This window comes from Cucumis melo, chromosome 6 (assembly GCF_025177605.1).
Source record: "Cucumis melo cultivar AY chromosome 6, USDA_Cmelo_AY_1.0, whole genome shotgun sequence".
Taxonomy (NCBI): domain Eukaryota; kingdom Viridiplantae; phylum Streptophyta; class Magnoliopsida; order Cucurbitales; family Cucurbitaceae; genus Cucumis; species Cucumis melo.
Window position 1 is genome coordinate 522,295 of NC_066862.1, and position 14,587 is coordinate 536,881.

General features: G+C 36.0%; 4 protein-coding genes across 11 annotated transcripts; 2 read left to right on the forward strand and 2 right to left on the reverse strand.

The window, feature by feature from the left end:
- The first annotated feature begins 250 nt into the window (after nt 1-250).
- LOC103483122 (uncharacterized) lies at nt 251-1,201 on the forward strand. The gene is made up of 2 exons (XM_008439567.3): nt 251-691; nt 787-1,201. Exons 1-2 carry the CDS (start codon nt 474-476, stop codon nt 1,004-1,006), a joined length of 438 nt encoding a protein of 145 aa, XP_008437789.1. The 5' UTR covers nt 251-473; the 3' UTR covers nt 1,007-1,201.
- Nucleotides 1,020-10,117, reverse strand: LOC103483123 (metalloendoproteinase 4-MMP). 3 transcript variants are annotated; one of them, XM_051085823.1, is made up of 2 exons: nt 9,968-10,117; nt 1,020-7,572 (listed from the first exon to the last, which is right to left on the reverse strand). In XM_051085823.1, exon 2 carries the CDS (start codon nt 2,087-2,089, stop codon nt 1,241-1,243), a length of 849 nt encoding a protein of 282 aa, XP_050941780.1. In that variant the 5' UTR covers nt 2,090-7,572; nt 9,968-10,117; the 3' UTR covers nt 1,020-1,240. The 3 variants fall into 3 exon arrangements, with proteins under 3 accessions (XP_050941780.1, XP_050941779.1, XP_050941777.1); XM_051085822.1 differs by lacking the exon at nt 9,968-10,117 and adding an exon at nt 8,606-8,755; XM_051085820.1 differs by lacking the exon at nt 9,968-10,117 and adding an exon at nt 7,660-7,787.
- LOC103483125 (squamosa promoter-binding-like protein 7) lies at nt 8,056-10,459 on the forward strand. Of its 2 annotated transcripts, none has more exons than XM_008439569.3 (3): nt 8,056-8,504; nt 8,617-8,732; nt 9,929-10,459. In XM_008439569.3, exons 1-3 carry the CDS (start codon nt 8,056-8,058, stop codon nt 10,381-10,383), a joined length of 1,020 nt encoding a protein of 339 aa, XP_008437791.2. In that variant the 3' UTR covers nt 10,384-10,459. The 2 variants fall into 2 exon arrangements, with proteins under 2 accessions (XP_008437791.2, XP_008437792.2); XM_008439570.3 differs by having other exon boundaries at nt 9,932-10,459.
- A 563-nt stretch (nt 10,460-11,022) lies between these two features.
- LOC103483126 (uncharacterized) lies at nt 11,023-14,551 on the reverse strand. Of its 5 annotated transcripts, none has more exons than XM_008439575.3 (4): nt 13,882-14,551; nt 12,617-12,721; nt 12,156-12,423; nt 11,023-11,542 (listed from the first exon to the last, which is right to left on the reverse strand). In XM_008439575.3, the coding sequence occupies exons 2-4, from the start codon at nt 12,698-12,700 to the stop codon at nt 11,394-11,396; spliced, it is 501 nt and encodes a 166-aa protein (XP_008437797.1). In that variant the 5' UTR covers nt 12,701-12,721; nt 13,882-14,551; the 3' UTR covers nt 11,023-11,393. The 5 variants fall into 5 exon arrangements, with proteins under 5 accessions (XP_008437797.1, XP_008437795.1, XP_008437794.1 ...); XM_008439573.3 differs by lacking the exon at nt 13,882-14,551 and adding an exon at nt 13,505-13,833 and having other exon boundaries at nt 12,617-12,711; XM_008439572.3 differs by lacking the exon at nt 13,882-14,551 and adding an exon at nt 13,505-13,832 and having other exon boundaries at nt 12,617-12,716.
- Between the last annotated feature and the right edge of the window lie 36 nt (nt 14,552-14,587).

A 14,587-nucleotide genomic window follows, 5' to 3' on the forward strand; every position in this document is an offset into this window, starting at 1 on the left:
TCTCTCTCTCTCTCTATATATATATATATATATATATATATATATATATATATATATATAAAAATACATATAAAACGTAAGAAATATGAAAAATTTTAAAATTATGTTCCATTATGTGAAGTGACATAATTTATAAAATAGAAATTTGTAGGAACTCATCCTACCTATAATAATAATATTAAAAAGAATATATATTTGTATTGAGAAATAAAAAATCAAAAGAAGGACGCGGAAACTGGCATCGTTGAAGACACAGATCATAGTATAGTATCTCTCGTGTACATCTCAAATAAGGCATCCCGCGTGTACCTTTCACTGTACTCTTTAAACATATAATACAATACAAACCAAGTCGGCCAGAGGAAGACAAGACGGAAAGTGAAGCAGTCGACGCTGGCAAAACTAAAAAATGAGAGGTCCACACCCACACTCCATTCCCTTTCTCTTTTCTCTCCCCCCCTCATTCCCCCTCTATGCTCCTCTACCAAAGCGATTACTCTACTCCAACCAACACACTTCTCTATATCTATAAATCCAATATCAATTCCTCTACTTATATTATCACAAGACTAGCTCACAACTTAATCAAGTCCATGGATTTGAATCCCCCTCTCTGTTGCCTATGCGGCGACGTCGGTTTTCCAGCCAACCTCTTCCGCTGCACCAATTGCTCCAACCGGTTTCAACACTCGTAAGACACACACACGCAAACGCACCCTCTTCTTTGTATATGTATATTCTTTCACTTCTAATTTCATCAACTCTAATAGCATGTCAATTTTTCAGTTACTGTAGCAACTACTACAGCGGGGAATCGGGTGATGCAATAATTCGAGTATGTGATTGGTGCCGAAGTGAACAAAGAACCCGCCGTCCTGCTGCCTTTGCAACTACTACATCCCAAAAGGATCGAAAAATTACTGAAATAAGAAGCTCTGCCGCCGGACTGCCTTCCCCTCGCCCTGCTCCACGCCGATACAAGCTTCTCAAAGATGTCATGTGTTAGACAAGTTTGAATATTTAAACCAATCAAAAATACCCTTTATCATTTTTCATTTTCTTACTTACTTTACACACGCACACACACAAACACATGTATATCTTAATCTAATCCTGTATGTATGTGTATGTCGCTCGATAAGCTTCATGCGGCTCTCTGTAATTTATAATTTGAAGTTTGAAGATAATGAACTTTTAAATAGAATGTTGTTTGCAAGAATATATTTGTTAAGTGAGATCCTTATGGAAAAAGAAAAAAATGGCAAGGGAAAATTAGGAAGAAGAAGGGAAGTGAAAAAGGGCATGCCATTGTACACGTGGAAACAGGTGGCTGAGTGTCAGAAGTATCAGACTCCAATTCCAAAGACTCAAACTTGAAATTCGGATTCGATCCGTACAGAGCTTGCACGCCTTCCACGTCGTCCACTTCCAAGTTCGCCTTCTTTTCCCTCGGCTTCAAACTTGGGTACATCACCGATTCCCTCACCGAGCTGTGACCAAGCCCCAACAAATGACCAATCTCATGCGTCGCCACCGATTCCAGATCAACTGCCACCGCTGATTTCTCCTTTTCGAAATCCACCGCCCACGTCTCCGCCGCATCCAAGTGCAGCCTCCCAATCTCGGGGGAAAAAGAATGCGCCAAAACCCCCAACACCCCGTCGAACGCCTGTCCGTCGCTATGATCGCCTCTGTAAAACCCGATTTTAATATCGGCGTACCCATAGTCGTCGGTCTCCTCAAAACTCACCGGAACCACGTGGGCCCATTTCGAAAACGCCTTACGAAATACGGCTCTCACGTCTTTTAAACTCAAGTTGCTCATCCAATTCTCCTTGAAGAATGCGTACGTGAGCACCATCGGCATTCGCCGCGCCCACCGTGGCTTCCCGGGAAAAAATACATAACGTTCCGTTGCATGGGGGTTATGCAGCGTTTCGGTTAGGCGGCGGCGCCCCTGCAGTGAAGAGGAATTTGACCGGAAAATAATCACCGCGGCGGTTGAGTTTTGAGGCAGTGTTGTAGGGTATGGAAGGCAGGACGGCGTACAGAGGAAGAAGAAGAGGAGCAATAGAAGGGGGAGAAACATGGCGGTGACGGTGAGACCATTGGCATGCAAACAGTTAGAGAGAAATGGGAATTTATTGTGTTATATATACATATATATGTATGAGAGAAAGGTAAAATTATAAATATGGTGTTGGGTTTTCTTTTTGGGGTATTTGAAGTTAGTACTAACCTCGTATTGTTGGCGTTGGATGTTCATGTTTCTCCTCTTTACTTCAAATTTAATATAATTTTTAATAACATTGGTCGTTTGGTGGAACAACCGTCCCTTTTATTATTCTCTTTTTTTTTTTAATACTATTTGCTAAGTAAATATGTTCATTTTTCACCATTTTTTATGCATCTTTCTCGTCATCCACACCAATAAAATTAAAAAATATATATATTTAAACAACAACAAAAAAAAATTACACAACAAATTGTGATTGGAGGTGAGTGCTACGATATTTTATTAAATTAAGAAAATAAAAAATTTCCAGGGAAAGAGTCCAGCCGATAAACATTTATCCTACTTAGAATCAGGTTATTGTTGGACAATATGCTTAGTCACTTACGTCTAAACGAGTAAAATAGGTTAATATTTGGATTTGTAATGCGTAAACTGAATCTAGTTTTTCTAAAATAAATGATGTGTTTACGATATAGTTTTTCTATATAGATATATAGATATATAAAGCAAGTATATGGGCCATGGTCCAAAAGGAAAAGAGAGGTGAGGTGGTTTGGTGATGGGAGAAATGTCAAAAGAAAAAATGATAAGGATGTGTGTTAGTGTTAGTTCAAGTTGAAGTGTTGGAAGCAAAAAGGACTGGCGGTGGTTGTTAGGATATATGATGGTTGCTTTGCTTCCTCTTCTTACTGTGTTTTCTTTTGTTTTTTTATCTTCACTACTGCATGCGTGAAGATGACTCCAAGTTTTAAAGTTCAGTCTAGTATTATATTATTGGAAGAAATTAAACTAAATTACACTACTCCAATGTTATAGGATTCATACTACCATAATATTATATAAGGAAGTAACCATAGAATAAACGATGGAAGATTTCCTCCACCCCATAACACACATATATTTCTCTACTGAATTAGCGCATGTACGTTATGAAAACATAACTCTACTTTCATAAACCACGATGAGTTACAATCCAAAAAATTATAGGGAGCCCCTCTATCTGGCCCATTTACACTAATTTTGAATTCTCTCCTGGGCTGAGCCCAAGCCCAAAAGAAAATCTGAAACCACCCCCAACAAGGAGGGGAAGAACGCATTTGGAAACATTCACATTGGACTATAATCCTCATAACAATAGAAGCACTCATCCCCATGGCCCATTCGAAAACTTAATTACTTCAGGAGCCTCTTAATCCACTTCCATTTGTAGGATTGGTACTCCCCACTGATCACTCACACACAGACCCTTCTTCACAATATTTTCTTAATTACTCTGTAAATTTTGTTTTCTTTTTCTTTGTTAATCGGTTCAATGATATGTCTAAGATAAAGAGATCCAAGCCTGTCACATCTTTTAGTCAAAAAGTATATATTCCAATCAATTGAAGTAGGTTTAAGATTGACAATAGATGTAACTAACCGCACCATTATTTTAACCCTACTCTTATTTTTATTGATTGGAACATCTCTACTCTCATTCTTCTACCATTTTACGTCCATAAATTACATATCATGTTGGTAAGAAAATAAAATATGGGATTTTGTTTGTAATTTTATGTCATACTTTAATTGATCCTGAATTCGAGATCGAACCTTACACTCCTACAATAAGAGATACTCTTACAATAAGAGATAATATCAATCACGATCAAACTAAGCCCATCTTAACGTAAAACCTTAGCTATTACTTAGCAGGCTAAGGTTGCTTTTAGATTGTAAGGATGTGAATGGTTATTGGTTGAAAAGTAGAGAAATAAATGGTGGGGAATGAGTAATGATAGAGGAGAGAGAGGGAGAGAGAGAGAGAAGGCAATGGCAAATAATTGAGAAGAGAGAGAAATTGGGAGGTTGGGGAAGGAAGGAAATGGAAAGCAAAGGGTAAGGCTGAGGGTGAGAGATAAAGAGTAAATAATAGTTTGGCAGAGAATCGTGTCCCACCACCACCTCCTCCTCCTCCTCCTCCTCCCCCCCTACCCTTTTATGACTTTCATTCATCACAAACCAAATACAAAGGGCCCCATATTGACTCAGCTTGATGGAACAACTTCTTTTTCTTTTCTTTTTTTGTTTAACATTTTTCATCTCTCCCTCTCTCATATTTTCTGCATTTCTTCCATTTTTATATATCACTCTATTCATTATATCCTCAATTTTTTTCTTTTTTTTAATTTTTTTTTCGAGTTCAATACTACCAGTTGAACTAGTCTCCTTTTTAGTATTTAACACCAATTTTTACTTTTCTTTCAATGACTACAAAAACGCAATAATTTATAAGGTTTGCGTTTTTTTATTTAATTACCGAGGGGGAAGATATAACGAATAATAATAAAGAAAGAGAGGGGGGGGGGGGGGGGTTGAGTTGTAGATTTAAGATATGAGAGTTTGGCAAATCCAAAATCTATCTCATTTGTTTCATTAAAAGAAACAATGCAAATCTCTCATCATACACCAATCTGGGTTTTGGAGTACACTTCTTCTTTTTTTTTTTTTTTTTTTTTTTGGCAGTTTTATTTATATTTATATTTTGAAATTATCCCTTTTTTGATAAAGGATAAAGGGAGAAAAGGAGTACACGTGTCAAACACCCAGAAAGCTGGATTTATCGGAAAAAGAGGAAATTACGAATTTCGGACTTTACAGAAACAACTTTGACATTTTTTGTTATGCAAAATCAGATTGGAGAGATCTTTGGAGATGTACTCCCTAAGATATACTTGTCTTTGCTGCCTTTCCCGCCGTACACGTGGCAGAATCTTACCAGAGTGCTTGTCCCCTCCCCTCCCCTCCCATCCATTTTCATTTTGCTTGATTTATATCTCACTTTTTTTTTTTTTTTACTATTCTTCCTCTTCATTTATGATCAGTTTTTTTCAAAATTAATTGTCAACAAAAAAACACAATTAGCAGCACATTTGTGTTATAAATATTGGAGAGGTAGTCCTAAAATCATGGAAATTGGGTAATGAGTAGTGTTGGGGGAGGGGGAGGGGGAGGGGGGAGGCTTCAAAAAGAATGGGGGAGGAGTGGTCACAATCAGGCACAGTGGGTCAATCTTTGCTGTTTTTGGGAAGATCTTAAGGTGGGTCCCAACCTTTAACACGTGTATGGCCTACTCCCACCCTCTCTTCATCTCATCAAACCTTCCCCCAATCTAACCATACACTATTACTACTCTCCTTTCCTTTCCTTTCCTCCCATCTCATTCAAATTAGTTCTATATCTATATATTTATTCTTATTCTTTTTTCTTTTCTTTTCTTTTTTAAATACAGGTATACATCTTTTCTCTTCCATTTCTTAAAAGTATAATTTTCAGTTTTTTTTTTTTTTAAAAAAAATCCTTTGGTGGGTCCGAGAGGGTCTTGAATTATCCAATTAAGTGATTGATAGATCAAACTTTCCTTTGGTGTGTCACTTCTATTTATTTGTATATTACAAGAAATCATTACTGCCAACAGAAATACAACAAAATAACAATTTTTAGTCATACAAAATCCAAGATACACATTCAATTCTCTTCTTCAACAATAAGGAAGTGGAATTTCTACTTATGATCATTGTGTGCTTTTAATAATAATAAAAAAAAGAAGCACATGTTCAACTTTTTAAAACTTTAAGGCAATGCAGAGACTAATTACATCTATACAATAATAGCAAGTGATTTTGTATTAAATAAGTTCTTTAAAAGTTAATAACAAACTCGTAAATTCAACTACACTCGTATTGATCTAATTAATATGTTACAGTAGAGATTAGGATTACAATGAAATGAAAGTAAATAAACAAAATAAGTTATTAAAAAGACGACTTGTTTTGTCCAATAGAACTAGGCAAGCCCAAGTGTGAAAATATTACAAACTGGTCACCCAAGTCAAGCTATGGTCAGGTATTGGTTTAGTTTGGTTGATTGTTTTATGTTTGTTTTTTTGGAAGCATGTGTATGTGCGATGTTTTCCAAGTGTTGGACAAAGGAACGTGAAGGATGGGACTACCAATCTGTTTAAAACATTAGTTATAGATTTGATTAATTTAGAGGAAGATATTTGGAATGTCCTTTCTCTCTCACACACTAAGTCTAAGTCTAAGACTGAGCAACTTATCCAATTGTGTCAATCTTCCCTTTCTTCTCTCTCTAGCTGCCTTGGAACTGTTCCAATCCTAACACAAAACGATAGTCCACTACCCCACGTGCGTACCCACACCCCTCCACAATCCCCTCACGTGCCACTCTTTGCAACCATTTATCAATTTTCTGTGACAGACAGCTTCTTCAATATCATTGGAAAATCTTACCTTGCTGGAAATTTATAATGTATCAGTATAAGACACGAACTTCAATCTTTTTTCTTCTTATGTTTAAATGTATGTCTACTAATATTACTACTTTATTAGTAAAATATACTACATCAAACTTGGATTTAGTCGAACTTTACTTGTTTGATAAACAAACTTCGACAAAACCACTTTTTGATAAGAAAACCACCTTTGTCAATCATTTTCAAGGACAATTTTCTTTTTTATATAAAATCTCGTGACTTTTACTTTTGATTTTACCCAAAAAATCTCATAACATTGATAACAATTAACACCCTTTCTATAGGAATTACTATTTCCTTATCCAAGGAATGCAATACTTTGATTGCACTTTCAACACCAAAATACATGCATAATAAATAAATACTTATTTAACTCCATACTAAATTGCTCTATATCTTTAAACGAACCCTTTTAACTCAAGAGACATATTAAAACCACAATTCAAAACTCAACTAATTATCCAATATGGACATATTGTTCCCAGACGTTGGGAGGATATTGAATTCAGTAGTGGTAAGACCGAATTCTTTACAAGAGACTGAACCATGCCTACACCTTGCCACCTCAACGCCACGTGGAAGGCTACGTCACACTTGCTGGTTGAACTAAGTGCCTTTCTTTCTTTCTTTCTTTTTGGTTTTTTTCCATTCAATTTCAAATTTCTGTTTTTGAACTAAATTTTTGTCCTTATTGTTTAAACTTTGTTTTTTTACAAAAAAAAAAAAAAAAAAAAAAGTTTATATCTTTTAAAAGAAAGAACTACCGTGAAACGTTTGTTGTAGAGAGTTCCGTGGTCTCAATAGACCGAATTGAATAAAACAAACCTCCACACCTATTTTTACGAGTAGTTTTGGGAGTACTATTTTTGAAAACATTTTTAAAGAAGGACCATAGTTTTAATCCCAATTTCACTACTGACATTAATCGTATTATAGACTAATAAAAAGTTCTTTCGATACCTTTAATTTATTTTCCTGTAAGCAATAGCAATTCCGCTGTTGAATGGGTACAGAGCTAAATCTGCATGGAAAAAAATAAAGTAGAGTGAAATAATCTTGAACCTTTATATCATGGAAATAAAGAAGAAGAAGAAGAAGAAGACGATACTAAAAATGAGGTAGTCGATTTTTATATTATCTGGACTTTTCAAATATTTTAATCCCAGTTTTCCCACTCTACTGGTCTTGGCATCTCATCTACTGTTGACTGTGGAATGGTGCAGCTTTAACCCCCTCCTCTCCCCATTGGGTTTTTACAATTACAAATTATATCAGAGAGAGAAGACTCTTCACTGCTTTTCTTTTTCTCTCTCTAAGACTCTGTTTTTCCCGACATCAACCTCTTCTTTCCTTCTTTTGGTATAAATTCCCCAACCCCATCTCCCCTCTTTCTTCTGTCACCATTCCCCAACCCCAATTCAACAAACAAAAAACCTTCAACCATTTCCGGCTCTATTCTCCTCTTCTTCTTTTCTTTCTTTCTCCTTTTCTCTTTTCCTTGCAAATGGAGATGGAGATTTGCGGCAACTTGATGGGACATTCCAATCCCAACGCAGCCACTAATCTCTCTTGGCCCAATAATACCATTACCAATAATAACAACAACAGCAACATTATTTGGGAGCTTAATTCCCAACAACCCCATTTTCTATACGCCTCTGGTGAACATAACCCCACCACCCATTTCCACCCTGACCCTCATCTCATGTGCTTGAACCTTGGAAAAAGGCACTACTTCGAGGACTCCAACGCCCCCTCCCTCATCCTTGGCAAGAGAGCCAAGTCCCCCTTCTATGCCACCACCGTTCCCCGCTGCCAAGTCGAGGGCTGCCATGTCGCCCTCGTCAACGCTAAGGACTACCACCGTAGACACAGGGTTTGTGAGATGCACTCTAAGGCTCCCAAAGTTGTGGTTCTTGGCTTAGATCAGAGGTTCTGCCAGCAGTGTAGCAGGTCCCTGCCTCCCCCTCCCCCGCCTCCTTCAATTTTTTTTTCTTGTTTTTTTTTGGTCAATTTAACTTTATTAATACTAAATAACAACAATTGGCTCGTACTTCATTTCTAGGTTTCATGTGATTTCCGAGTTTGATGATTCCAAGAGGAGCTGTAGGAGGAGACTGGCAGGTCACAATGAGAGGAGAAGAAAGAGCTCTCATGAATCAGCAAGGAACTGCACCCAAGGTACCAATCTCCTTTATTTTTCACTTCAATTCAACCATAATTGACATATACTCTCCATATCCTAAAGAAAAACAACAAAGGAATGTCTTCAGAGCCATTGGTTTCTAAGATCTGATTGTTAATCATTTTGTTTTTAGTTTTTAAAAATTGATCGTGTCTTCCCAAATTTCTTACTCATACTCATTTTGAATTCTCTCTATTCTTGAAAAAAAACAAGTTTTTAAAAACTGTTTTTTTTAGCTTTCAAAATATCACCTTGATTTTGAAAACAATGCTAAAATACAGACAACAAAACTTACAAATGAAAAAATAATGTTTAAAGACTCAGTTTTCAAAAACTAAAAATTAATAAAAGGGGCCTAAAAGTTTATCACTTCATTCTGTCCATAATTAGAAAGTTGAGCTCTAAAGTAGTTGGTAATGGAAGTACAAATGGAAACTGAAAAAGTAAAGTAATGAATATGGAATTTGAACTTGATTTGATCTTTTAATAATAAAGCATGGTGATGAATAATGATCGAAGAAGAAACGTAATTAATCATGGCTTTAAAGAACAAGGATTATATCATGGAGTAGGTGTTCCCCAATTCCCAATTATTATCTTTTGTTGTTTTGTACAACAAGGAATATAAAGGGAAAGAAAGAAGAAAGATGATTTTTAGTTTCCTTGTTTATTCAACATCAAACTTTAAAAGTGAGAAAGGGATAGAAAAGGACTGCCACCCCTTCATATTTTCATATCTTTTGATGACCTTTAAATCACAGCCGGCCCTTAATCCCTCTCTCCCCTTTTAAACTCGTGTCTAAAGTTTCAGAAGTCTTTATTCATTAAACTTCTTTTCTTTTTGTGTGTGTGTGTGTGTATACAGTTTGATATATACTCGATTTTTAGATTTTTAAATTCTAATTTATGGGCACTTTTTCATTTATAAAATAATTTTGTTTGCTTATTTACTTGACTTCTTCTTGTGTCAAAAACATTTTTCAAACGAAGTTTTAAATTTAGAGTTGGGTTTGTTTAAGGCTCCGTATATAATTGTTTGAAAAGAGTACTTAATTTCTTAGCATTTTTCACTCGTGAATGTTATTTTCTATATAAATATTTGACTCCTTAGAAATGAAATTGAAAGATAAAAACGGAGTTATAATTGGAAATGAAATTTGATTTTGCCCTAATAATTGAGGTGAAAATGCAGCAGAAAACAAGTCGATGACAAATGGAATTGCATACGTACCATCCCCGACGGGACGTGCTCTCTCTCTTCTGTCATCGAAGAACGAATCATGGGCCAACTCATCGGAGCTTTCACAGAGGTCAAGCGCCGCGCTCCGGGAACTGATTGCGGAGAATCGCGCCGCCATCCTCGCTCGCCAATTGATTCTTGACAGAGACTGGCACTCAAACCATGGAGCGACGGATGATTTCGGAGGAGGCGGCGTTGGATTCCAGCAGCAGGGATTGTATTGCGAGCAGCAGCACAGCTGGGAGAGGATGAACGAAAATGGCGGTTCGCATGTGACGTTGGATCTGATGCAGGCGCCGAGCTCGGCGTTTGGGTTACTCTCGGTGAGAGAGAAATCGAAGGAAGAAGATGAAGAATGTTGCGAGTTATGGAACTCCTTCAATGATCACGACCCTCATGTTGTTTAAAATTAAATATATATTATATAGTGTATATTGTTTGTGGAATCCATTTACATTTCGAAGCTCTATAATTCTTTCTTCATCACTCCCATCAATTCTTTTCTTCTAAACTCCCATCTTTCTTCTTTAAACTTTGAACTTTAAACTTTAGTTGCCAAGGATCTTAATTCTCCACTTTATTAGTACTAAATAAAACCAAGTTAAGATTTGATGACATTTCTTATCTAATAAACATTATCTATCCTTTGTAACATTTGAAATTTTGCTTTAATTAACCTTTTTATCCTTTATAACAATTTCTCTTTTAAAATAATTAGAATGACAATAACATTATAAAACAAAATAAAAAGACCCCATAAAACAATAAAAACAAACATCTATTTTAACATTTTTTTACATGGTTAAAAATTTAAAACTAAAAAGACTAACTAAATTGTTACAAAATGAGAATCATTACAAATCAAGTATATTTATTTAAAAAATATAACGTTTAAGACTAAAAGTAAGTTTTATAATTCGTGGACAATTTTTAATCAAGAATCGAATATACAACTTCAGCTGATTTATATTAGGAACTGATTTTTTGTTTTCTTAAACGTTATAATCAATCAAATACAAAAATCAAATACAAAAAGATGGAACTGATTTTCTTTTCTTAAACAAGCTTCTCAAAAGCATTTAAAATTAAACAAAATCCAAATGTATTCACAAGACAATCAGAGAAGTCCACAATCCCATCAGCTAGACTAAATTCTTACATGCTAGTAGAGTACCAAAAATAGAGCTGGATGTAAAATTCAAGACTTGGAGGTATTCTTATCTATTCCAAGGCTACCCAGCATGGACAACTAAATGATTTGTCAAATACAGTAAGAAGTGTAAAAGAATGTACTTGGGTCAGTTTTCAACACTTGAATGAGAACCTGAATCGGTGATCCATCCCAAGTCACAGCAACAAAGGTCCTGGTTGAGCTCAATTCCCACCTCCTCATTCATATTGGAATAGATGGGCAAAATCATTTGGGTTTGTCTGTCAATGTCACCATTGCCTTGAGCACCCCTGGACTGATCTTGTCAGCTAGGGCACCTTTTTCTGAAATCAGAAGGGACTGATCTTTTACGTAACTCTGTAATTTCTTTGCCTCAAAATCAAGTTTCGACTGATCTGCCATGTGAAAGAGGTACAAACCACAAACAATAATTCAACTGTCAAAATAAAGTGAAAGCTCTACAAAGTCCAAGTGAATGAAATCAATGTTCCCAGCTAGAAAATGCTACCGACTATGGTATTCTTTACGGGGGGAAAAAAACACAAACAAACCATGTGTATGGCACTTGAAAATGGGAAAGGAGCTTCATTATTTCAAAACAAGGGATGCATATATTTTCGAAAAAATGAAAATACTTTGTTTCATATTTATTATTCATATAGAGTCGGGAACAATCCATCTTATTTTCAAACCCAAGGGAAATCTCCACATAAACCACAAATAGTATACACACACCGCTCTTGCCCCATCCTCATCCAACTTAAGCAAAGCCGTTTGGCCACTGCAGATTACAATGACAAAAAACTGCCATGAAATTATTCAACCCAAAGCTCTGAGGATTTTACTTTAGCCATTAATAGGTTATGTGAACGAACGTGGAACTGCATATGTTTTAACAAATTTTAGCGGATTGTTTCTTAAAGAGCCATGCACGAATAAAAGGCATAAAATTAACAGCACTAGAAGAAAACATAATGTGTCCAAAACATAATGTGTCCCAAGAGTAACCTGTCTCCAGGATTGTATGGGCAGCATGAAACGGTACCCTGGCGAACACATCAGTTCCTGGGAACATCATCCAAGTGCGCTCATTAGAATCATGATTTCCACAGGTAGTGCAAATCTCCTTCACTAGCGGCCTTGATTCAGCACCCCCCACCTCCTTCATTATTGACTCAAAAGACGATGGAACACTAGACTTTGTCGTCCTCGCTCGCCTCCTCAAAGCAGTCAATGCTTCTCTATTCCCATTCCTCACTCTATCGTTTTCAACCAACTGACATTTTGATGCCAAACAACAACGGTCACTTTACCTTTTTACTTCTCAAACTTACAGAACAATTTCATTTCAATGACAAACAAATTGTGAAACCGCATTCCAATTTTTTGCCAAACAGAACGTATACAAGTAGGAAACAGAAGTAATCTTGTAAGCCAAGTTGCCAAACTTCTAATATTTTAAAGCTTACTTCATTGCGGGCTAGGAGGAGACGTTCAGCTTCAGCTTCTAGCTCTATTAAGCTTTGTTGAAATTGTCTCATAGTCTCATTCATTTTATTCCAACCTAAACTTCACTTTGAGCCATCATCAATAACATCCAAACATGTAATACAAAGAGATCATCTTTCAGCCTCCCAAAATAAATACGAAAAAAGTAAACGTTATTACTAAGAGAAAGTGAGATTGCCAAGTTCCAGCAAATAATATTAATTACTATTGAAGGAACTGAAGAGAAACCTAGAAAGGGATCAGACAATAATTTTCTGTGATAAAGTTAACCAATTACTGAATGTAAATCAGTTCGGTTTTCTCTTCAATTGTGTATTGAGAAAATCGTTATTTCTCTCTGACTATATCTGTAATCTATATCTGTAATCTATATCCATATCTACAACATTTATACTATCTAACAAAATTGCTAAAGTGATGAATATTTAGGTCATCCCTTTCACCCCTCCCCTTCTAAATATTTTCTACAACTTTCTATATCAAGTCCATGAAGTACAAAGCACATAGAATGTTCTTATTTCCAATAAATTCAAAGTACCAATGGTATTTTGAATAATTGTATTGGAGAAGATTTTTACTCAAAAAATATTAATTGTCTTCATCCAGCTAAAACCCAGAAATACAAACATGGTTAAGGTTGTTGGGACAATCAAAAGAATTCGTATAAACTATGCATTAAAGAGAATTGAATAAGGCATAGACTACATCATCTGATTGTAGAGAAATAAAGAAGAAGAAGAAGAAGAAGAAGAAGAAGAAGGGAAAAAGTAGAAATTCAGAATCGCATAAACAAGGCAATTTTCAGCGAGTACGAAATAGATGTAAATGGATAGAGGCTGAGAGAATACCACTAACACTAACGAAAAAATAATAGAAACTCAGGACAAAGCCGGCAGCGTGAACCGGAGAGAAGCAGCAGGGAGGGGACACTGAGCTGCTGAAAGACAGGAGGAGACGGCGTGAAGAAGAAGAGTTCAAGGAAAATTAGAGGAGGTGACTACAAAATACAAATACATCAAAATGGGAAATCTCCTATTAAAAACTTTTTGCGCCATTTACTTTCACGGGTGTAAGACTAAGACCCGGACGAGACACCAACCGATCTGATTAGATCGGACCGGGCCAATTTCGATTTTTTTTTCTTTTTTGGTATGTAATATTAAAAAATTAAAAAAAACAAGAAAAAGAAAAAGAAGAAGAAGAAAGAACAACGCCATCAACTTACGATCCCAGGAAAGGGGCTACTCAGGTTGGCTTCTTCTTAACTTTTCTTCTTTTCGAGTTCGTGTGAGCACCGGCCTGGCACACTGGACGGCAAGGACGTGGGTTGAATAATGAAAAAACCCTAATTTATAAGGTTTGAATCAATCGAACCGAATTGGTTTGATGCTTTTTAATTCGAACAAACCACCAATAAAAGTTGACTGCATCTTTGAATTTTAGTCGTCCATATAATTAATTACTTACTTCCATGCAATGTATTTTCATCTTTTATAAAATCAGACCAAAAAGAAAATTAATCAAATTGAGCTGAAGTAAACCAATAAAAGAAACTCAGGACAAAGCCAGCAGCGTGAATCGGAGAGACGCAGCGGGGACACTGAGCTGCACAGGAGGAGACGTCGTGAAGAAGAAGAAGAATTTAAGTTTTCTTTTCTCTCTTTTAATTTTAAGGAAAATTAGAGGAGGTGACTACAAAATACAAATACATCGAAATGGCAAATCTCCGATTTAAGAACTTTTTGCGCTATTTATTTTCACAGGTGTAGGACTAAGACCCCGGCTCGGTGGTGTGCGGAAGAGTCACCAACTGACCTGATTAAATCGGACCGGGTCAATTCGTTTTTTTTTCTTTCCTTTTTTGATATGTAATATTAAAAAATAAAAAATAATAAAAAAAGAAGAAGAAAGACCGATTTTTTAATTATAGC

Bases quoted from the DNA above. Each gene is read 5' to 3' on its own strand.
- LOC103483125 (XM_008439569.3), top strand. From the start codon at position 8,056: ATGGAGATGGAGATTTGCGGCAACTTGATGGGACATTCCAATCCCAAC. The intron at 8,505-8,616 runs GTCCCTGCCTCC...CTTCATTTCTAG, and splicing joins TTCTGCCAGCAGTGTAGCAG to GTTTCATGTGATTTCCGAGT. The intron at 8,733-9,928 runs GTACCAATCTCC...GTGAAAATGCAG, and splicing joins AGCAAGGAACTGCACCCAAG to CAGAAAACAAGTCGATGACA.
- LOC103483123 (XM_051085823.1), bottom strand. From the start codon at position 2,089: ATGTTTCTCCCCCTTCTATTGCTCCTCTTCTTCTTCCTCTGTACGCCG.
- LOC103483122 (XM_008439567.3), top strand. From the start codon at position 474: ATGCTCCTCTACCAAAGCGATTACTCTACTCCAACCAACACACTTCTC. The intron at 692-786 runs GTAAGACACACA...TCAATTTTTCAG, and splicing joins TCCAACCGGTTTCAACACTC to TTACTGTAGCAACTACTACA.
- LOC103483126 (XM_008439575.3), bottom strand. From the start codon at position 12,700: ATGAATGAGACTATGAGACAATTTCAACAAAGCTTAATAGAGCTAGAA. The intron at 12,424-12,616 runs GTAAGCTTTAAA...TCAAAATGTCAG, and splicing joins TCCTCCTAGCCCGCAATGAA to TTGGTTGAAAACGATAGAGT. The intron at 11,543-12,155 runs GTTACTCTTGGG...TTCACATGGCAG, and splicing joins CCATACAATCCTGGAGACAG to ATCAGTCGAAACTTGATTTT.